The sequence below is a fragment of the Rhincodon typus genome, chromosome 4 (genome assembly GCF_021869965.1).
Source record: "Rhincodon typus isolate 14 chromosome 4, sRhiTyp1.1, whole genome shotgun sequence".
Classification (NCBI taxonomy): domain Eukaryota; kingdom Metazoa; phylum Chordata; class Chondrichthyes; order Orectolobiformes; family Rhincodontidae; genus Rhincodon; species Rhincodon typus.
This window is the reverse complement of record NC_063335.1, coordinates 62,552,509-62,577,063: the sequence shown is the minus strand read 5'-3', so window position 1 is coordinate 62,577,063 and position 24,555 is coordinate 62,552,509. Positions and strand designations below refer to the sequence as shown.

The window sequence follows — 24,555 nt, the reverse complement described above, 5'->3', positions numbered from 1 at the left end:
GGAGACCGAGCTAATTGATTTCAAAATTGGCTCGATGATAGGAAGCTGAGGGGTGATGGTTGAAGTTTGTTTCTTGGACTGGAGGCATGTGACTAGTGGGTCCGTGCTGAGACCTTTGTTATTTGTTATTTACATAAATGATCTGGATGTGAATGTAGAATGCATAATTAGTAAATTTGTGGATGATACAAAATTAGGAGGTATTGTTGATATTGAGGATGGTTATCAACAATTACAGAGAGATCTTGATCAGATGGGGAAGTGGGTTGAGGATTGGCAAATGCAATTCAATAAGGATAAGTGTGAGGTGTTGCACTTTGGAAAGTCAAACCAAGGTAGGACTTATACAGTAAATAGTAAGGTCCTGAGGACTGTGTGGAACAGAGGGACCTAGGAGTATGAGCACATATTTAATTGAAAGTGGAAACATAGGTAGACAGGGTGGTGAAGAAGGCATGTAACATGCTGGCCTTCATTGGTCAAAGCATGGAGCATAGGAGTTGGGTCATTATGTTACAGTTGTATAAGTCATTGGTGAGGCCGCACTTGGAATATTGTGTACAGTTTGCTCACCCTGTTATAGGAAAGACATAGTTAAACTGGAAAGCGTGCAAAGAAGATTTACGAGGATGTTGCCAGGACTAGTAGGCCTGAGTTATAGGGAGACATTGGCCAGGATAGGACTTTATCCCTTGAAACGTAGGAGAATGAGGGGTGACCTTATTAAGGTGTATAAAATCATGAGGGACATAGATAGGATGAATGCATATTATCTTTTTCCCGGGGATGGGGAATTGAAAACTAGAGGGCATAGGTTTAAGGTGAGAGGGGAAAGATTCCAGAAGGACCTGAGGGACAACCTCTTCAAACAGAGAGTGGTGCATATATGGAATGGGCTGCCAGAGAAAGTGGTTGAGGCAAGTACAATAGCAACATTTAAAAATCATTTGGATAGATACATGGATGGGAACAGTTTGGAGGGATGTGGACCAAATGCAGGCAATTGGAACTAGCTGAGTGGGCACCATGGTCAGCATGGACCAATTTGGGCCAAAGGGCCTGTTTCCATGCTGTAATACTCTGTGACTGTATGACATACAGATCATAGAGCGAAAAAAAAAACTCTGACAGAGTAAGGGATACAGGTTACGCCACACAGGACGTGCACTAGGATAGATAAATATTAACAACATCAGCATTATTTGAAGTTAGATAGTCTATTCAACTCTAATAATGACAGGGAAGAAGCTGTTCTTGAACCTGCTGCTGCCTGTGTTCAAGCTTCTGTATCTTCAGCCTGATGGAAGAGGTTGTAGGAGAGCATTGCCAGGGTGGGATGGGTCTTTGATGATGTTGACAGCCTTTCTGTGGCAACGAGACATGTAAATGGAGTCCATGGATTGGGATGTTGGCTTCTGTGATGGACTGGGATGTGCAGACAACCTACTGTAGTTTCATACGGTCCTGGGCAGAGCAGTTGCTGTACCAGGCTGTTATGCACCAGGACAGCATGCTTTCTATGATGCATCTGTAAAAGTTGGTGAGGGTCCTTATGGATCTGTCAAATTTCCTGAGCCATCTTAGAAGAATTGGCATTGTTGTGATTTCTTGATCGTCATATCTATGCGGGAAGTCCAGGACAGGTTGTCAGTTATCATCACTCCTAGGAACTTGATACTCTCAACCCTCTTAACCTCCGCTCCGTTGATGTAGATGGGGGCGTGTTCTCCTACTTTCTTTCTGAAGTCACTGATCAGTTTTCCCGACATTGACAGAGAGGTTGTTATCATTGCACCACAACACGAAGCACGCTATCTCTTTCCTGTATTCTGACTCATCATTGTTTGATATCTGTCCTACCACAATGTTGTCGTCAGCAGACTTGTAGATGACATTCATTTGGAATTTGGCAACACAGTCGTGGGTGTACAGGGACTACAGTAGGGCGGCTGAGAATGTACCCGTGGGTGGCTCAAGTATTGAGTGTTATCATGGAGGAGGTGCAGTTGTCTATCTTCACTGATTGTGGTCTATGGGTCAAGAAGCTGAGGATCCAGTTGCAGAGGAAAGAGCTGAGACCTAGGTCTTGAAGTTTTGAGATCACTCCGAAGGGGATTATGGTGTTGAAGGCAGAGCTGTAGTTAATGAGCAGGAGTCTGACATAGGTGTCCTTGTTGTCCAGATATTCCAGGGTTGAGCGTATGGCTAGGGAAATGGTGTCCACTGTGGACCTGCTACATCAGTAGCAAATTGCAGGGAATTGAGGCAGACTAGAGTTGATATGAGCCATGACCATCCTCTCGAAGCACTTTGTGATTATGGAGGTCAGAGTCACCGGCCAGTAGTCATTCAGGCACATTGAATGTGCTTTTTTTGGTACTGGGATGATGGTGATCTTCTTGAAGCAGATGGGGACTTCAGCTTGTAGGAGCAAGATGCTGAAGATGTCAGTGAATACTTCTGACAGCTGGTCTGCAGAGGATCTAAGTGCATGGCCGGGGACTCCGTCCAGGCTTTCTTTGTGTTGACTCCCAGGAAGACCAATCTGATGTCTGCAGCAGTGACAGAGGGAACATCTGCTTCATTTTATATCATATTATTTAGGCCTTGCCACAGGTGGCAGGTTTCTGTATGGTTGGTTTGGGCCTCTAACTTAGTTTGGTACTGCCTCTTGGCATCTCTGATGACTTTGTGGAGGTCATATTTGGATTTTCTGTATAGGTCTGGGTCATCTGACTTGAATGTTGCAGCCTGGTCTTCAATAGGAGTGGATTTCCTATTTCATGCAAGGTTTCTGGTTGGGGAACACTCAGATTGACTTCTTTGGCACACAGTCCTCCACACATTTGCTAATGAAGTCCATGACAGTGGTGGCATACTTATCCAGATTTTTTGCTGAGTACATGAATACAGTCTAGGCCATCGATTCCAAGCAGGCCCAGATACACTCTTTTGCTGCCTCGGACCAGCATCGTATTTTATCCTTTTTATCAACTCATTTGTGGGATGTGGGCATCGCTGGCTGGCCAGCTTTTCTTGCCCATCCCTAGCTGACCTTGAGAAGGTGGTAAGGAGCGGCCTTCTTGAATCGCTGCAGTCCACCTGCTGTGGGTTGACCCACAATGCTCTTGGAGAAGGAATTCCAGGATTTTTACCCAGCGACAGTGAAGGAATGGCAATATATTTCCAAGTCAGGATGGAGGGTGGCTTGAAGGGAAGTTGAAGGTGGTGGTGTTCTCATATGTCTGCTACCCTTGTACTTCTAGATGGAAGTGGTTGTGGGTTTATAAGGTGCTGTTTGAGGATCTTTGGTGAATTTCTGCAGTGCATCTTGTAGATAGTACACACTGCTGCTACTGAATGTCGGTGGTGGAGGGAGTGGATGCTTGTGGATGTAATGTCAATCAAGCAGGTTCTTTGTCCTGGATGGTGTCAAGCTTCTTGAGTGTTGTTGGGGCTGCACTCATCCAGGCAGGTGGGGAGTATTCCATCACACTCCTGACTTGTGCCTTGTAAATGGCTGACAGGCTTTGAGGAGACAGGAGGTGAGTTACTCACCGCAGTATTCCTACCTTCTGACCTGCTCTTGTAGCCACTTGTGTTTATGTGGTGAGTCCAGTTCAGTTTCTGATCAATGATAACCCCCAGGATGTTGATAGTGGGGGATTCAGTGATGGTAACGCCACTGAATGTCAAGGGGTGGTGGTTAGATTATCTCTTATTGGTGATGGTCATTTGTGTGGCACGAATGTCACTTGCCACTTGTCAGCCCAAGCCTGGATATTGTCCAGACCTTGTTGCATGTGAACATGGACTGCTTCAGTATCTGAGGAGTCACGAATGGTGCTGAACATTGTGCAATCATCGGCGAACATCCCCACTTCCAACCTTACGATGGAGGGAAGATCATTGATGAAACAGCTGAAGATGGTTGGGCCGAGGACACTACACTGAGGAACTCCTGCAGAGATGCCCTGGAGCTGAGATGATTGATCTCCCACAACCAGGGCCATCTTCCTATGTGTCAGGTATGACTCCAACTACCGGAGCATTTGCCCCCGATACCTATTGATTCCAGTTTTGCTCCGGCTCCTTGATGCCACACTCGGTTGAATGCAACCTTGATGTAAAGGGCTGTCACTCTCGCTTCACCTCTGGAATTCAGCTCTTTTGTCCGTGTTTGAACCAAGGCTGTAATGACATCAGGAGCTGTGTGTCCTGGCAGAACCCAAACTGGGCATCACTGAGCAGGTTGTTGCTGAGCAGGTGCTACTTAATAGTACTGTTGATGACACCTTCCATCACTTTACTTATGATCGAGAGGAGACTTATGAGGTGGTAACTGGCCAGGTTGGATTTGTCCTGCTTTTTGTGTAAAGGACATACTTGGGCAATTTTCCACATTGCCGGGTAGATTCCAGGTTGTAACTGTACTGGAACAGCATGGTTAGAGGAGCAACAAGTTCTGGAGCACAAGTCTTCAGTACTATTGCTGGAATGTTGTCCAGATCTGTAGCCATTGTAGTATCCAGTGTCTCCAACTGTTTCTTGATATCATGTGGGGTGAATCGAATTGGCTGAAGATTGGTATCTGTAATGCTGGGGACCACTGGAGGAGGATGAGAGGGATCATGCTGAAGATTGCTGCGAATGCTTCAGCCTTATCTTTTGCACTGATGTGCTGGGCTCTTCCATCATTGAGGATGGGGATATTTGTGGAGCCTCCTCCTCCAGTAAGATGTTTAATTGCCCACCACCATTCACGACTGGATGTGGTACGACTGCAGATTTTAGATCTGATCCGTTGGTTGTGAGATTGCTTAGCTCTGTCTATCACTTGCTGTTTATGCTGTTTGGCATGCAAGTAGTCTTGTTTGGTGACTTCACCAGGAGTACTCCTCATCTTCAGGTATGCCTGATGCTGCTCCTGGCATCCCCTCCTGCACTCTCCATTGAACTATGGTTGATCTCCTGGCTTGATAGTAATGGTTGAGTGGAGGATATGCCAGGTCATGAGGTTACAGATTGTGCTGGAGTACAATTCTGCTGCTGTTGATGGCCCACAGCACCTCATGGCTGCCCAGTCTTGAGTTGCGAGATCTGTGCAAAGTCTGTCCCATGTTTAACCTGAAGCCATGAGACATCATGGGGTCCGGAGTCAACATTGAAGACTCCCAGAACAACTCCCTCCCGACTGTATACCACTGTGCTGCCACCTCTGCTGGGTCTGTCCTGCTGGTGGGACACAACATATCCAGGGATGGTGATGGTGATGTCTGGGACATTGTCTGTAAGGTATGATTCTATGAGTATGACTATGTCAGGCTGTTGCTTGACTAGTCTGTAAGACAGCTCTCCCAGTTTTGGCACTAGACCCCAGATATTAGTGAGGAGGACTTTGCAGGGTCGACAGGGCTGTTTCTGCAGTTGTCTTTTCCGGTGCATAGGCCGATGCTAGGTGATCCATCCGGTTTCATTTCTTTGAGACTTTGTAGTGATTGGTGTGACTGAATGGCTTGCTAGGCCATTTCAGAGGGCAACTGAGAGTCAACCACATTGCCATGGGTCTGGAGTGACATGTAGGCCAGACCAAGTGAGGATGGCAAATTTTCTTTCCCTGAAGGACATTAGTGAACCAGATGGGTTTTTCCGACAATCGGTAATAATTTCATGGTGATCAGTCGATTTTTAATTTCAGAATTTACTTAATTCAAATTCCACCATCTGCCATGGTGGGATTCAAACCCAGGTCCCCAGAACATTAGATGGGTTTCTGGATTAATAGTCTAGCGATAATACCACTAGGCCATCACATACCCCTTTCTGTGAAGGATGCACCTATTTCAGCTTTTGCTTGTAAGCTTGAAGTAGGGACACAGCGTTGCGATCTGAATTTCTGAAGTGTGGACGGGGGATGGAGCAACAAGCGTCCTTGATGGTTGTGTAGCAGTGGTCTAGGATCTTCGGTCCTCTAGTGGGGCAGGAGATGTGCAAGTTTTCAGCAAGTTTCAAACCTTATGCTGAAATAGTTACTTACTTTGTGAAAATAGAAAACAGAGGAATTTCATTTGGCACATGACCATGCCTAATATCTATATCACATATTGCGATTTCACTCTATATATATATGTGTGTCCCCACAAGCCTATATTACTTTCCCCGACTTCTTCCATTGCAGGTTCCTCTCTCCTATTGCAGGTGGACCCAAAAGTAGTCAGTAGTCAATCTTTGACACCACACAGTGCCCAATTTTCACACAGTGGCTTCCTGAAGCTGACATCAGGAATGTATTGAACTGAGGTTAATTACAATCTCATAGGCATATGTGATGGTGTTACCATATGACGTAAATTGAAGCTATCATTGCCATGTGTTATTGACAGCAGGTATTAGTCAGCTTTATCACTGCATTTAATTCTGCTATTTCTATTGATTGATTAATCTACGATTAGATTTTAAATATCAAATTCATTAACTTCAGTGAACCCAGGTTGGATCATGATTTTATGCGATAGTGTAAAATGAGCGATAGGGAGCAATGACCTGTATTATACTTCTCCCATTTTTTTTTGCATTTCTGTTGAAACCATTGAGAATGAAAATAAAGAGAAATGCAAAATGGGCTGCTGACTCACCATTATCTATTTTACCAACTGACTCAGGACTGAATCGATATTTTTGCACCTCTTTTGTCTCCGCTACTACCAACTTTACCTCAATATTGCACTGAATGCAATCACTCAGTATACCAACTATGTACTAACAAATGAATTTCAACCGTTAGATGTCTATTATCTTCTTGGGGTGAACCATATTGTGCAAACCTTAATTTATGCAAAATATAGCATTGTATGTATTATGCTAAAAATGGAAAACCATTATTCTTTTTATAGCTATTCACATTCAAGAAAAAGTTAATCACAGATTTTGTCATAAAAGATTTCCCCATTGAAACAAGCATGTTCTTGAATCCAATTCCAAGCTACCGCCAATTTAAAAAAAAATCACTTTACAATAGAAATATTTTGAACCAAAACACTATGGAAACTGATGACCAACAATTACAGAAATGCATCAATTAATGGAATCCAAAATGATTTTGAAAATGCCTGCAAAAGAATTAGCAATACAATTCCTGCATTATCTTTATTTATGACCACTTTAATTGATAATATTATAGTAGTAAAAACCTACATTGTTCCACCGAGCCTCATGTGTTAATGGAAAGAAGGGTTCAGTTTGCATTGAGGTTTGCATCACAGTATTGTCTTTGGTGACAATATGAATTTAATAGGCATTCATGGTAATTTGCTGTGATGTGTTCCATAAATTAGACTTTAAATCTACCTTATAAATTCACATTTCTTTTGGGCTGTCGTGATCTATTTTAATCAATACTCTGTGTATATAACTGGTCCAGGCTGATTTTGAACATTTTACTTTTTCTGAGACACAAAGATGGATTCATCCTCATTCTGGACAGTGATGTTTGCTGTCATTTTGATGCATTAATATTATGTGTAACCAACACCAATGCTACATTATTCCTATAAAAAGATTGTACTTTCAAGAATAATAGGATATTAGCACATTCCCTAATTATAATTGTTAATAACCTTTGCCAATGATTGTCACCCGGTGATGACAATCTCCTATTGAAATTGAATATTTACAAGCATACTTAACTATGAAATTTTTTAAAAATCACATGCTGTAAAAAGTCCACAAATAATTGGCAATGTCAACCAGTAGACTTATTTATCCAAATAACCACACACATTGCACGTACCCTCTGATACTGTTGCCAGATTAGCCTACTAAAAAAACTAAATACATTTCTCACTTATTACATAATATGGCATCTGGTATGTTAGGACTTCATGGAGTGTACTTTGAAAACCTCACATTAATGAGGTTACAAATTCAGACAATATAAAAGATAAATACTACAAATGTTGGAAATCTAAAATACAAACAAAATGCTGTAAGTACTCAAGAGGTCAAGCATAGAGTCGTAGAGTCACAGAGATGTACAGCACGGAAACAGGCCCTTCGGTCCAACTCATCCATAGCAACCAGATATCCTAAGTTAATCTAGTCTCATCTGCTATCATTTGACCAATATCCCTCTAAACCCTTCCTCTTCATGTACCCATCCGGATACTTTTTAAATGTTGTAATTGTACCAGCCTTTACCACTTCTTCTGACGGCTCATTCCATACATCCATCACCGTCTGCATGAAAATGTTGCCTGTTGGGTCCCTTTTAGATCTTTCCCCTCTCATCTTAAACCTATGCCCTCTAGTTTTGGACTCCCCTACCCTAGGATAAAGATATTCACCCTATCAATGCCCGTCATGATTTTATAAACCTCTATAAGGTCACCCATCAGCCTCCATTGCTGCAGGGAAAATATATACCTGTCCCTTTAGTTCAAACCCTCCAGCCCTGGCAACGTCCTTGTAAATCTTTTCTGAACCCTTTCAAGTTTCACAACACCTTTCTTTTCTTAGCTAGTAGTCCAGAATTGAAAGCAGTATTCCAAAAGTGGTTTAAGTAATGCCCTGTACAGCCACAACATGACATTCCAACTCTTATTCTCAATGCACTGACAAAAAAAAAGACACGTATACCAAATGCCTTCTTCACTACCCTGTCTGCCTGTGACTCCACCTTCAAGAAACTATGAATCTACACTCCAAGGTCCCAGAACCATACCATTAAGTGTATGAGTCCTGCCCTGATTTGCTGGTACAGAATGCAACACCTCACATTTATTTAAATTAAACTCCATCTGCCATTCCTCAGCCCATTGGTCCATCTGGTCAACGTCCCTTTGTACTGTGAGATAACCTTCTTCACTGTCTATTACACCACCAATTTTGTTGTCATCTGAAAGCTTACTAACTACACCTCCTATATTCACATCCAAATTACTGATATAAATGACTAAAAACAATGGACCCAGCACCGATCTTTGTGGCACACCTCTGGTCACAAGCTTCCAGTCTGAAAAACAACCCTCCACCATTACCCTCTGTCTCTTACCTTCTAGCCAATTTTGTATCCAAATGGCTAGCTGTCCCTGGATTCCATGTGATCTAACCTTGTTAACCAGTCTATCATGTGCAACCTTGTTGAACACCTTGCTGAAGTCCATATAGACAACATCCACTGCTCTGCCTTCATCAATCATCTTTATTGCTTCTTCAAAAAACCCAACTGCATTAGTGAGACACGATTTCCAGTGCACAGAGTCATATTGACTATCCATAATCAGTCCTTTCCTTTCCAAATGCATGAAAATCCTGTCCCTCAGAGTATGTTTCAACAACTTACACACCTCTGACATCAGGCTCACTGGTCTATAGTTCCCTGGAATTTCCTAACCACCTTTCTTAAATAATGGCACCACATTAGCCAACCTCCAGTCTTCTGGCACCTCATCCATGGCTATTGATGATACAAATATCTCAGCAAGGGGCCCAGTAATCAGTTCCCTAGCTTCCCACAAAGTTCTGGGATACACTTGATCAGGTCCTGGGGATTTATCCAACTTTATGAATGTTAAAATGCAACTGCTCCTCTGTAATATGGACACTTTTCAAGGTATCACTATTTATTTCTCTAAGTTCTCTAGCAGTTCTGATGAAAGGTGGTAAACTGAAACATGCTGAAATAATAACAGCAAATGCTATCCATGTAGTGATTGTGATGAAGTCAGCCAGGTAGACATCATAGAATATGATTCTGAGGAAGGTCAGCAGACCCAAAACGTTAACTCTGATTTTTCTTTGCAGATGCTGCTAGACCTGCTGAGCTTTTCCAGCAACTTCTATTTTTGATCATAGAATATGAGCTCTCCGATTGGGGTGGTAATCTGGTCCAATCAGGGAGACCTAGCTGACAGTTATAAACAGGAATGTCAGAGGTTCTGTTGACTCTGACAGCTGGCTCTGAGGAAACCAAACCAGTACCAAGCCAGAACCAGTTGAATTGTTACATTGTAAATTTTCATCAAAAAAGGTTGGCTGTTGTGGAAGTGATGTGGTTCTTGGGCACTGGTTGAGCCAATGAGAGCCCCACATTAATGCTTTTCAGGAAGGCTGGTGTACGCCTTGTTCCACTTAGATATTTGACAGCTGAACTGTACAAATATTCCTGAGATCGAGGACCCCCAGAGTCAGACCCATCCAGCAAGAGTCAGCTTATATTCAATGGCATGCCAATAAGGAGACAGTGCTTAGTTAGTATGACACTCATGCAAGGCCTAGTATTGTTGTTTGATCCCAGGCCTCAAAATAACAGAGGTGGTTTCTGCGTTAGGACGACACAGTGGTGAAGGCTGATGTTCGACAGCTATGGAGGAGTGGCTCTCAGCCATCTTCATGCTCCTCACTGTTGTTGGGCACCTGTATCAAGTACTGCGTGTCTCTGAATGGAAGAATCCCACAGGAAGCTTTGAAGCAACCGAGCATAGCTTCTTGCTATTTTGCCTGTGTGGTAGGCTGCCACCCCATGTGTAGTTGGGTAATACCAGTCTGAGTAGGATAAGGCCCTTAAATAAACATTAATAGCCCAATTAGGAGTCTCAATAGTTGATAAGGACAGGAGGACACAGTGGCATGGTAGCTCAGTGGTTAGCACTGCTGCCTCACGGAGCCAGGTTCAAGTCCACCCTCTGGCAACTGTCTGTGTGGAGTTTGCATGTTCTCCCCATGTCTGCATGGGTTTTCTCTGGGTGCTCCAGTTTCCTCCCACAGTCCAAAGATATGCAGGCTAGGTGGATTGGCCATGCTAAATTGCCCATAGCATTCAGGGATGTTTAGATTAGGTGGGTTACAAGGGGAATGTGTCTGGGCGGGATGCTCTGAGGGTCACTGTGGACTTATTGGGCCAAAGGGCCTGTTTCCACACTGTAGGATTCTATGACTTTTTGTGGGCCTTCTTGCCATAAACTAAGTTGGTGCATAGACCAGAAGATGGCTGGGCCGCCACCGATCAACCTCCCAAATGTTAAATGCAGCCGCTCCAAACTTGCCATGGAAGAGAATGTAAGATGCCATCTAAAAATTTTGATGGTTATACCAAATCCAAACAAATCACAGCAATATTAAAACCATCCAAATTCTGTGTCTTAAAAACAGAAAGCATGTATAATAAAATTTTGAGTTAGTACTATATCTGTCATCACTACAGAGAAGGTAGAGAATAGATTCACTGAGATGATGCTACTAATTATAAGTTATTTTCATTTAAGCACAAAATTATGAGAATCTCTCAGATGTATTCAGAATTCTGAAATATTCTGATAAGGGAAATCGTTGAAATCTATTTCCACTGGTCAATGACTCATTAACTAGAGTACCGAACTGTATAAACACCAAGGAACAAAGGGGAGGGGCTACAACAGATGGTTTTAAGGATATGGAACACCTTCTTACAGCCAGGATATGAAGCAAAATCCAAAAGAACATTTTAAAAAAGCTTTGAAAAAGAAACAGTTCAAAAGAGTAAGAAAGGTGCATAGATCGCATTTTCTGAGTGTGTGCCTATGCAGAATGGATCAAAATAGAACTTTTTCACCCAAAGGGTTGTAAATCTGTGGAATTCCCTGCCCAGTGAAGCAGTTGAAGCTACCTTGCTGAATGTGTTTAAGGCAAGGCTAGATAAATTTTTGAACAGTAAAGGAATTAAAGGTTATGGTGTGCAGGCGGGTAAGTGGAGCTGAGTCTCAAAAAGATCAGCCATGATCTTATTGAATGGCGGGGCAGGCTCGAGGGGCCGGATGGCCTACTCCTGCTCCTAGTTCTTATGTTCTTATTATGTTCTTATTATGTTCCCATGTTGTAACATTCCACTGGTCTATTTTACTATCAAAGTACCTTGGTCCACTGCAATATTTTTAATACATAATTGAATCGTTTAAAAATGTTTAAATAATGCAAATACTGCTGCTTGCACTGTCTAAATATTTAAAATACAATTACTCAGAAAGAAGTCCATGGAGAGTAGATTTCAGGTTCAGCCACACATGGTAACAGAAGTATGATACAGCTGAAAACTAAACTATCTCAGTCTAGTTTCTGCAAACTTAAAGTGTATTCATATACATCCTTAGCTGAGAATTAATTCCCCTTTTGTTACAAGATTAAAAATGATACGCAAGTGTGGTTGAATTAAAAGATAAAGGCTGCAGTCTGGCACAATAGTGTAAAAAAGACTTCAAAAATTCAGGTCCCAAAGGCCAAAGTTGAAGACAGGGAGGTCAAAATTGAGATCGTATCTAAAACCGTTGCTCAGCATAAGGTTAAAATGATTTTAATAAGCCAACATTTATTAAACTGTTCTATTTGCATCATGCTGTGACCTAGCAAAAGTTACAACTCAGAGTGGACTTCACAATGGTTAATCGTTCCTCTAAACCGAAAACAAATCTGAGAATGCTTCACTCTGAGTACAGTTGCTGGCATGTGGGTGTTCTATAACTCTACCTGTAAATGCAATATGAAGTAATGTCAGTTAGGTAAACCAAAAAACACAGAAGACCACATTTTGATAGTTGTCATTGTTATACTTATAGAACGAAAACCTTCCCAACCCTTGATCTTATACACTAAAGATAAATTCAAGAACAAGACCTGTAATATACTACAGTTAATGTTTGTACAGTGTTATGTGGTGGAGTGCTATTAATTGGATCAGCAACTCAGATTTTATAAATTCAAATTCCATCATACTGAATTCTGAAATTAGCTACTTCTGGGCTAAATCAGGGCAAGGAAAATTACCATAAAAGCCAGTTGCCTTAGATATCCAATCAATTCTTTCAGTGCAGAGTCTGACCTCTGCTTGGTCCAGGTACCTTGGCTCAATGGCAGCATCTCTCCTTCTGAGGATTATAGATTCAAGTCCCAATCCAGAAACTACACTGTTGAAGGTATGATCTTTTAAATAAAACAGAGGTCTCCTCTGCCATTTCAAGTGGGTCTAAAAGATTCCACTTGAAGAATGATTTAAAGAAAACAGGAGATGTCTCCTGGTGGTCCAATCAATACTTATGCAACAATCAACATCACTAAAATTGAATCTAAGTTCATTATCCTCCCCCTGTGCATATACTTCCATACCTTCTACATTATAAGCATGATTACATTTCAAAAGTACTTTTTATCTGTTGTAAAACTTTATTGGGGTGTCCCAACAAAAGGCTTTAAATGAATGCAAGTTGTCTCTTGTTCATTACATGAAAGAGCAGTCACTTTGCAAGCTAGATTCAAGATGGCACTGACACTGGGCAACTCCTTGCCAGCTCCCTACAGCAGATCTCATTCTAACATTTCTTACAACCGTTTCACACTTTTAAACCTAAATTCTAAGTCTGTAACAGTATAACCTGTGTGCCTCACTCTGTTGAAACACCGGATGGTCTGTATATCCTTGCTTAAATGATCTGCCTATACTGCTCACAAACAAAATTTTTCGCTGTAGGCGTACGTGACTACAATAAATCAAATCAAGTATTCAATGTTAGCACCCATACAGAGGTGGACAATGAATGTAACTTTAACATGGTTTCTCACTTGCGTAAAGCAAATCAAAATGTACATAGGATAACCGAAACTGAAACTCGCATAAAACCAGATAAAGGCAATGGTATGATTTCAAAATGTAAAATCTACAATCTGTAACATATCGAGTCATGAGAATGGTGCACTGCACATGTTTTCTTAATGTGGAGATTCTGAAATTCTGAAGAAATTTTTAAGTGACATTCCCGCTTCCCATGACCTGCTTAAAGTCAGCAGCCATATTTAAGCATATGTGATAGTTTATGAATCAATGAGGACAATGGAATGTGTTGACAGTTACCAGTTTCTATTGCAGACCCATGTGCATTTTAATAACGTGGCACTGTGTTCGAGACATTTTTTTTCTGTATTACGAGCAAATAATATTGCGTACAGTCTCTTAACTGTGCTTCTTTAATCGGATTCTGAGCTCACAGTTTTAAAGCAACGAAAATCAGCAAATAACACTGAAAGCGTCAAAAAAAAATCCTCTTTCTGAGAGTTTCAATTTTAGACATATTTGATTAGTATGCTTTTTATTGCGTCTTATTTATTCTTTCTTTTGTGGGCTTAAAGTCCCAATGGTCTTATCCCGAGGCACTTCCTAATGACTCCGCAAATTATTCTGGAGCTTTCTTTCACCTAATTGAAAGCGAGAAAGGAAAAGCAATGGGCCTATTCTTGGCTTGCCATCAAAGGAAAAGCAAAACTTGCTTCAGTTCGCTTTTATTTTGGGATTTCTTTTTCCCCTAGAAGTCAATCCAAGTGGCTGATTATTAATTATAACTGCTCTATTAAACTGTATTATAAGACCTTTGAAGTCAATTTTAGTATTCTCAGAGAACCAGTTGGAAAGCTGCTTGCGTTAGCTGTAGTACGGAAAAACAGCAGTAAAACGGGGCACCTACAATTCAATCTTTTCAAAAAAATCCATCACTGTCCTGTCAGACCTGTCATTCAGGTAGGTCCCTAATCGCTCCACGAGAATCGGTAGAATTGCTGGGAAGAACTGACGTATTTTCGAAAAGAAATCTCAGAACTGGTTATCAAAACGGCTAAGGTAACCTTTACCGACGGATTTTCAGATTACACATATGTCAGTTTAGGCTGTTGAAGATTTACCCCCACCAATGTGTAGGGGTTGACTTACTTTGTTATAAGGACCGGTCCGTTTCGCTAAAGAAAGCGGAAGTTTGATTGTTTTGTGTAGATGCACTGAGAGCTGGGATTTCAAACAGATTTTCGCACGCCACAATTTGCGCGGAATTCAGAAAAGTTTACGTGTGCTTTAACCTGGGGTTACCAAAACTATGATGTATGTTAGGTGACTGAGAAGTCTGACATTGCGACTTTTCATGAATGTTAGATCATTACAGCAAATTCATGAATCAACGTATTGAGTTTTTATTTAAATTGACATATGAATGTTGACCTCGCTATTCACCCACGCGTTTTATAAATTAAATGTTTTAATCGCAGACAGGGGAACACGGATTATAATTCTAGTCTAAAGACTTTCTGCTTCTCATCAATTTGCTGTAGGTGGGATGAGGTGTGTTATAAACACATTGTTCGGAATATCCTAGACAGGTGTCATTCAGAACATTCGCGGAGCAAATCAAATACCAAACGACATTGATCAGTCACATTTTTATTGTTTTTGTTTTTTTATGTCAGGAAGTGATTAACATCCAATTTAACGTTTCTTTTTCATTACCAAATCAGCTGCAGTTTTTTTTCATCTATGAACTACCACCAGTAAATCACCAATGTGTTTTTTAATTAATCAAATTACGTGCAAAGCCTGTGAAGGACAATGCAAACCATCAAAGGGGAGGGAGAGAAGGAGGGTGTTAACTCAAAAGGTAGTTGGAAGGGGAGCATTTTTATTCTGAAAGCACATGTTATTAGCTCCAATTAACAAAGCATACCTTGAATTAGCCACCTTTAAACTTTAGGCAAGGAATACCTTGTTGAATAGATGATTTTATGATCGTTTTGCAGGTTAATGAACTTCCAGCAGGTAAACTAGTTAGAAAAGCTGGGGAGAGAAATCTATCTGAATTTCCCAGTGGATCTGCATATCACCTGTATTCTACCAACAGAATGGCACGCTGACATCAACGCCAAAGTATAATGGTATTACAAAATATTTTAACATGTGAGCACCTGCAGTAACTAGATAAATAAATAGCCTGGTGACTAAGGGGCTGCGATTTCAGTTCTAAAGCTTTACACAGTCGGTGACTCAACACTGATAGGCAAGTTGACTCAATTAGAAACGCTGCCACTAAGATCGTTAACCTGGTGTTTTGTATTAAAATGAAGAGCACTTAGTGTTGTGCCTACCTAACGGACACCAGAACGCTGTCACCAAGCTTAATTCCAAAGCTGTTGCTCTTTTGCTTTTTTTGTCCCAGTCCCGAGCCATTTCATCGCCGAATATCTGTAGCTGAATCTGCTAGAATTGTAGCACTTTGCAAACATGCGCTTTTGTTTGAGTCTCGCCCTATAATTTGGGAAAAGGCAGGCCTGGACCATTGTAATGTTTTACATATATAAGTTCCAAGGCCAAATCAATTCTTCGCCTGCAGACAATTGTTTTATCCTGATTTAGGGAGGAGTTCTATTACAAAATTGGCACTGAGTTGTCAAAGGTTGTGCTACTGTTCAATGTGAAATATTGTTTAAAAGTCTCATTTCAAAACTCATTATATGGGTTGTTTCCTCTGGACAAATTCACAATGATTCTTGGTATGGATGTTGAACGGAAATGCTGCAGAAGTTCTACCAAAATTTTAAAGCAAGCAATTTTTCTCCGCCGATTTCCACTTAAAACACAAAAATTCCGCCGTGCTCTCGAGTAGTGAACACAAACGGCTATGGAAGTTTTTCTTGGCAATTGGATTTTTCTTATAGTCTTATGAAGGAGCAGATGACTATATACACTTAATTTCGAGAGAATTGCTAATTAAGAATGTACCCGGAGACTGAAGGTAAATTTCATGTACCACTATGAATTGATAGGTCTCTACTAATGAATCCCATATTATGCTAGTGTTATCTGGAAGGTTTTATCACAAGGCGTAATGTCAAAGTATAGGTTTAATTAATAACAAAAAAAAATTTCTGCCTGGAAACGGCAAATAAAGGTCATGATATAAGAAATATGACGAAAAATTAAACAGAACTCGTGGAAATAATGAAACAAATAGTGAAAACAATTAGAAAAATAATTTAGTGCGAAATAAAATTATGATTTTAATTTCTATATACACGCAAATAAAAGGAATAAGAAAGCAGAAACGCCGAAATCAGATGAATTTAATCATCTCTTCTACCACCGCCGTCCCCCCAAAAATTGTGGTTTCTAACCCGATTTGAATGTATTAGGTTTGGCGGAGTTTGTCTGATATGAAAGGTGTAAGATAACGTTATCAGGTAAAACTCATTTCTTATCTTCTTCAATTGTCTGAAGTGGTCAGTCTGAACTTAGTTGGCGACCAGAGCTATTTACATAATTAAATACAATAAGAGCAACGTTTACTGGACACCACACATAGCTCTTGCTTACACAGAACGCATTATTAAAACCAATTGGAAAACTGTCAAATCCTTCTGATCGAAAGCAAAACTTAGTCTCTGATCTTTAGGAAAGTAGATCAAATCCCCTGGCTCTGGTGTTTTCAGCAATCTCCTTATTTTAATACAATGCTCAAATGAAACCTTTCACTTCGTTTGTTTAGAATAATTCGAAATTATAAATAAGAAAAAAAGTACTGCAGTTGCTAGAAATCTGAAGAGCAAGTTAGACCGACATTTATCTACGGGTGCTGCCTGATTTGCTGATTATTTCCAGCTTTGTCGGTTCTGTCTTCTTTTAAAAAGTTTGAAGTTTACATTTGCCAGCTGTCTTCAGTACTAGTACGTATTACTGTAAATGTGCTTCTGAAGTCATTACACAATCGATTCTGCGTTACCCCAATGTCCGCCTGAATTAAATGTTGGATGATCAAAGTGTCCTCAACTGATCTGGGGCGGGGGTGGGGGTGTTGGGAACCGTGCCAACGTTTTCCTCTTTTTGATAGCGCACCAGAGAGCTCCTCTTGAAGCGATTTATATGTCATGACACTTTACTGTTCCACCCTGAGACGAATTTGAAGCCTCACCGACCAAGCGTTTCCAATAGTACTCGCCCCTATCTGCAACAACACTATCAATCTCCAGTCTTAGCTCACCACTGGTGAGGCCGTGGCCAGCTACCGTTATTCCGAGTACACCACTTCTTCACCAGTCAGTCGGACAAAGGCCAGTCCGCGTAATGCTGCTATCCTCACCAACTCCATGCATTAAATTTAAATTCCTTACGTTCGATTTCATCCTACTTTTGTAATATCACAACTACGTTCCCTTCCGCACCACTCCCTGTTTTGTATCTACCCTTCGTCCAGCATTGGTGACAGACATTTCAATCCCTCAGCCTCAGCTTCTTCAGTTCTGAGGAAGGGTCACTCGACCCGAAACGTTGACTCTGATTTCTTTCCACAGATGCTGCCAGACCTGCTGAGGTTTTCTAGCAATTTCTATTTTTTGTTCCTCAGTCTTACTGTTTTTGGGATTTACTCCCTAAGTCCCTTCGCATCTTCGTTCTCTATATCTCTAAAGCTATACTAAAATTCAAGCTTTCAGCTTTCCCATTTCTCCAATCTATCTGGTTGGACCTTATTTCATTTCCTCACAAGTAGTCTCACCAACCCCCTTCCCAACCAACGTTTTCGATGTTAAATATTTATTATGAATTAGTTTTCAGTATTATTGAAGTTTTATTTTCCCACATATTTTCTGAGGAACATTTAATTTTTTGACATTAACATGGATGGTGAATGGGGCAATACGCGGAGAACACGCTTTTTTGACAACACGCTTACAACTTTAAAGTCGAACTGAAAACGTTATAATTGAATGTGCCTAGCAGTTAAATCAAACGAGCAACTTCTTTTAAGGCCGCGTTCGTTCCAAATAGTTGGGAAATATTTAGGCTTGAAAACAACAAATGCTGGATGGCATCTGCAGTAATTTGTTCCTAAATTTTAAGGCTTTCTGCATGTGATTACATCGCAATAAAATCCGCTGGGGTTTTGCTACTGTTCTGTTGTATTGAGCACGTGACAAGCCATTCGTTTTAAGACAAACTTCTAAAACCAGGCTACTTAAAATAAACAAACAAGAAAGTGTCGATGCAACAGAACACGTAGCAACGTTTGAAGTAACAGCCGCTCTACTGAACAGTTATAAAAGCGAATATCAGGTACACTTCAGTGACTCCCCATCAAAAGATGCAAATTAAGAGGTCACACTTGGTATATAACTTCAGCCAAACAGCATTAGCTACATGACAGGAAATCATATCAGATTCCCAATGCCGAAAAATACTGGCATTCTTGCACAGGCTCTTCATTTTTTGTCTTGTATAATTTCCCCTTGCTCCACGTTTGCGCACACGCAGCACAACAATGTTGAATAAAGTTGACCCTCTATCTGCGTCCATTGAATTAATATCTAATTTACCTTTGTATTCTAAAAGTATTATATAAACGTTCGTTAACGGTAAAACATTTTATGCTTCCTTTGTTGTGTGATTTTCTGGGGTATTTTTGGGCGCGTTATGTGTTAATTCTGAGCGGGGTGTCTTCCAGCGATGATTGAGATATTTAAGTAAATGCTCGCCCTATGTTTCGTTCCAGCTTCGCAACACATTTTAAATTTGAATAAAAGTCGACATTGGTTGTTGTAACAAGCGCACAAGCTATGTTATAAAACAAATATAATGATATAAGGTGCACTGCCAACGTTGATCGATCGTCTTAACATGCGTTCTTAATATTCTTATGGGATTACTATACTGCTTTAAAAGGTTTATAGTTCCATGTGTTTTATAGATTCCAGCATGTTAGCGGACATTGAACATGTTTTTCTCGGTCTGTTTTAGAATGAAACCAGAAAGCTTTTTGTGAGTGCGCCCACCTAGATAATACCAAGCGTTACCGATTCCAAATTTGTATAAGGCGTCGTTTAACACGCAAAGACTTTGATAGGAGTGGTGGTTTTATCTGGTTCCCTAATGCACATGGACTATTGTTGTCAAATGAAATTCAATTCCACATGTTTTAACTCTATGTGTGATTTCATTTTTACTCCTAGCAGTTAGGCGAGAAAGAAAAATGCACCTTCACAACTCGCACTTTACTCAACAACTTTCAACTGAATATCCGAGTAATCAGTTTAAATAATGAGCGGATCATTTGATCTTGCCAGACAACTCATTTGTGAAATTCTACTAATCAACATCATTGTTTTGATTCGTTCTGAACGAAATAAGATGTAGTCAGAAGTCACACGACACCAGGCTATAGTCCGACAAGTTTATTTGAAATCACAAGCTTTTTAAGCGCTGCCACTTCATCAGGTGAAGTGAAATAAGATGTGGTTAGTGTTCAGATCGATTGAAAACAATGCAGAATATTCACACAATATGCAACTTTGAGTTAGAAACGTTAAATCCGACCCTTGTTCCTGGTAGAACAACACAAATAACGCACCTTTGAAGCATTCTTCTAGGGTTGCATTTGCCGTATCGGATAAACATACAACCATACAGCCAAAGTGAAATTTGTCATATTCGGCCCAAGTTGCAGGGACAACAAATGCTTTATGATCAAGGTAGCCGTTTCATCTTCAGAGCATTTAGCGAGATTTTGCTTTTAAATAATATTGGACTTTCACAGGTTCATTTAAAAGCGTGGTTCGATTCCTCAACCTGGATAGGTCGGTGCAGACTCGATGGGCCGAAAGACCTCTTTTGCACTGTATAACTTTGTACAAAACCGAATTAACAACGATATAGCTCGTTATGGCACAAAAGAGACAATCAGTCTGCTTTGTAAACAAAGTGGCAAAAAATTCAAAACACTTAGGACGAGCACTTGGGGCTGGAACGAGGGAGATGAAGTAATAGTGGGAGAGGTGAAGTAGTGTTGGGAGATCTAAACTTAAAAATAAAACAGGAATTTTTTTTAAAAACAAATCAAAAACTCAAAGAACTGTAAATACTGGAAATCAGAAACAGAAACTGCTGGAAAAACTCAGCAGGTCTGGCAGCATCTGTCAAGAGAAAGCAGAGTTAACGCTTCGGGTACAGTGATCCGTTCTGAAGAGGGGTCTCACTTCTGAAGAAGGATCACTGGACCCTAAGCGTTAACTCTGTTTCTCTCCACTGATGCTGCCAGGCCTTTTGAGTTTCTCCAGCAATTTCTGTAAAAAAAACTTTGATTTCCCAGAGCCATAAGACACGCCCATCACCCCACAGCAGTTAAAATCCCAAAACACGGATCTCAATCAGCATGAAAATTGTTTTGTGTGTTTATTCAAACCAAAAATGTCATATTTCATCCCAAATAACATCGAAATAATCTCTTTGCAAGTCTTGTGGGCGATTTATAATTGGAGATATTTGAAGTTACGTGTGATTATTCCAGCAGACTGGGTATTAATAAAACGGCTGGCATTCCAATTGAACTGTTGTGGATCAACGTCTCTTTAGACAGCCTTGAATATACGTCGTTCATCAAAATTGCAAATTAACCGACTTTTTTTTAAAAAAAGGCCATTCGGAAATCTCCATCAGGAATCATAGCAGGGCAGCGCAGGCAGGTCCCGTGGCCGCGAGTGGGCGAATTTCAGACTCCACCTCCAAAATCTTTTCCAGCAACGCCGCACCCCCTTAGCTTTTGATTGGCCGCGTTGATGCTTATCAAGCCCAGTTACCAAAAGCTTTGCAACATCCAAAGCCGAGAAATTGTTGGAGCGTTTGAGCTGTGTTTATTTTGTGTGTTTGCACACACTGCTGAGCCAGAGCAGGCAGAGATCAAGCCGTGCCTTGCCTATTCTGCCCGAAGTGGGATGTAAGAAAGCTGAGTCTTTCAACTCACTGTCCGGACTCCGCTGCACTCCAGGCATGAGCAGCCCTGATGCTGGTTACGCCAGTGACGACCAGACACAGAGTAGATGCCACATGGCGGGGATGTTGCCGGCATTGGGATCCTGCCAGTGGGCTGAATCCTTGAGTGCTCTCGGTGAGACTAAGGTTGGCAGCACTGCTGACCCGGCGAGCAATGCCAACCGAGCCAAGTCTGAGAACCGCATCCGCCGACCTATGAACGCCTTCATGGTCTGGGCTAAAGACGAACGCAAGAGGCTAGCTCAACAGAACCCGGATCTGCACAACGCCGAGCTTAGCAAGATGTTGGGTAAGTACAAGACCCGGGAAAAGGCAATGTAAACCAGACGGGCATTTGACTTTACCCCAAGCGAACATCTGACGGTATTTCAAACTAGTACTGCATCTATAAAGGCAATAACCCAGCTTTCCGTGATAAGTGAGACAGGTGGAATTCTAGACAGGAGCTATATTGATTTAAATAGCAAATAAATATTCGCGAAATGTGAATGTGCCTTGTTCCGTTGGAGTTGTCATGATCTATACCGTTTAATTGTTTTGTGTATCTGCAGGAAAATCATGGCGAGGGCTTTCTTTGGCTGAGAAACGTCCCTTCGTGGAAGAGGCAGAGAGACTTCGAGTCCAGCATATGAAAGAACATCCCAATTATAAGTATCGGCCCCGGCGGAGAAAACAGATCAAGAGAATTAAGCGGGTCGACACGGGTCTGCTGATACACGGCATCTCCCAGCCACAGCTGGGCAGCGAGGCCCGCCTCTGCGGCCAAAGCATGAATCTCACATATCACGACACTAGTTACTGTCTCCAAAATCAGATCCCCCCACTCAGCCATTACAGGGACACGCAAACCATAACAAGCAGCATGGACAGTTTCGGCTTGCCAACTCCCGAGACCTCTCCTTTAGATGTTCTGGAAGCAAATTCCATGTTTTTCCCTCCGCATTTACAGGAAGATTGCCAAATGATGCCTTACGCGAACAACACCAGTTACCACCACCAGCATCCCGACTACTCTACCCAGGAAGGCCAGATAGCTATGTTCCGAAGGCACAGAGTTGAGCTGGGTGATGATCAGCTAGGACACCACGACAGTAGTTTCCACGGGACTCTCGGCTCTTGTCAGAACGTGTTGGCAATGTACTACAACCAGATGTGCTCGGCAAACAGCCAGCGGGCCCAACACGTGCAGGTAGGACAACTGTCTCCACCAGCGGACCCACATCATGTAGACAATCTGGAGCATCTCAGTCAAGCGGATCTTCTGGCTGACGTAGATCGCAATGAGTTCGAGCAATACCTAACGTCAGTTTCTCGATCCGATCTAGCAGGACTTTCCTATAGTGCACCAGAAGCAAACCCAAATGGATTGACCTCTGCAGAGAACAATCTGATTTCCTCCGTCCTTTCCGACGCTAGTAGTGCCATGTATTACTCCAGCTTCCCTTCAGCGTAGAGGGGAAACCACCTTCTTAAAAGAAAGAACAGACAAAAATATCGACAGTATTACAAACCAAAAATATTTTTCTTTTACAATTGTAGTTGTGCTCAGGGTGTTCCGAAAATGTTGCCTGATATTTAAGGTTGTGTATTTAAAGTATTCTTGCTTTTATTTTGAGCTTCAGAAAGTTGTACAACGGCTTGTTTTTGGTGTCCTTTACACAATGATCTTAAACAATACACCTTTTTATCATTTGGGACTTTATTTTTTAATAACGGGGAAATTTGTAGAACCAGAGTCTTCCACAAACAGCGCGGTTTGTACTGGACGAGAATTGCTTCAGCAATCATTATGTAAATATTTAATTTCTTATTGAAATGAAATGTTTTGTACGGTTTTGCACTTTTTATTACAAGTTAATAAAGTTTTGGAAATTTTAAGGTCGAAGTCTGCATTTGTAATCTGATATCTTTGTAATATTTTTGCGAGTGTTCTGTAAGTTCGGATACTGACGATATAAATCCTAGCGGATGTTGAATGACTGCGCGAATCCCGAGTTTCCCAACACTGTTAAGCGCAAAAACTATTAACAAAAATGTAGGGCATAACCTCAGGAAAAGTCATAATTTCTAGTAAAAGCCGGCGCAGCTACTTTTAACCCCCAGTTGTACAGTCTTATCGTAACTATTTAACTGTCCTAGAGGACGTTCCATTTTATCACATCTATGCTTATAGACAGGAGGTCAGAGAAATGCACGAGCCACTTGGCTATCGATCATTCAGCACTTGTTGATCCGTCTGATTAAAAAGCTCGAGAATGACTGTAAAAATCCTCCATCACTGACTATTTTTATAGGTGTGCGGGGGAGGCAGTATACATCCAAACGCCGTCCGCAATCCATTTTATTGTTTTAACAGATTGGATGAAAAGCAGGCAAATAATCACCGATCTTTGTTTTTAACTATCAGTTCTGACTGCTGATCTGCGCTTTCATGCCAAATGAGCAGTTGTAGGCAGAGGAGTAATGACCTCTCACCCTCCACCAATCAGCATGACACCTGGGTCCGATGCTGAAATTCACTATTTAAAGTTGTTTTTGTCAACTTCTAATAATGTTTACAGTGTAACGGACTGTTGAGGGGTAAGGTTCCTGAGAGATCTGTTGCAACAGCATATAACATTTTTGGATATACACAATTGGGGTCGTAAGATTTTTTCAAGTCATGCGTTGTAGGCTGCAACGTTATTTTAAATTGAAGTCATTCTAGTGCATAACATGTTGGGAGCGTTCAAAATTATGATTCCTAGTATAATTCAGACAAAACGCGAGTTAAGCAGAAAGTTCGTCTTTGAAAAATTCTGAAAGTGATGTTTGCATTTTGCGCCTTGCTCGTTATACACGTTGGAACAGAATAAATTTCAAATGGTTACCTTGGTGCTTAGATTACAAACATGAATATTTAAGATTTAAAAGAGGTCAAATAAACTTATTCTGATAACATTTCGTTCTTGCTCCGGTTTATCGCC

General features: G+C 41.2%; 1 protein-coding gene across 1 annotated transcript; it reads left to right on the top strand.

Annotated features, from left to right (window-relative positions):
• Positions 1–21,324: 21,324 nt before the first annotated feature.
• On the top strand, positions 21,325–23,467 carry LOC109915376 (SRY-box transcription factor 17). Its single transcript, XM_020514987.2, has 2 exons — positions 21,325–21,878; positions 22,141–23,467. The coding sequence occupies exons 1-2, from the start codon at positions 21,587–21,589 to the stop codon at positions 23,040–23,042; spliced, it is 1,194 nt and encodes a 397-aa protein (XP_020370576.1). The 5' UTR covers positions 21,325–21,586; the 3' UTR covers positions 23,043–23,467.
• The last annotated feature ends 1,088 nt before the right edge of the window (positions 23,468–24,555 follow it).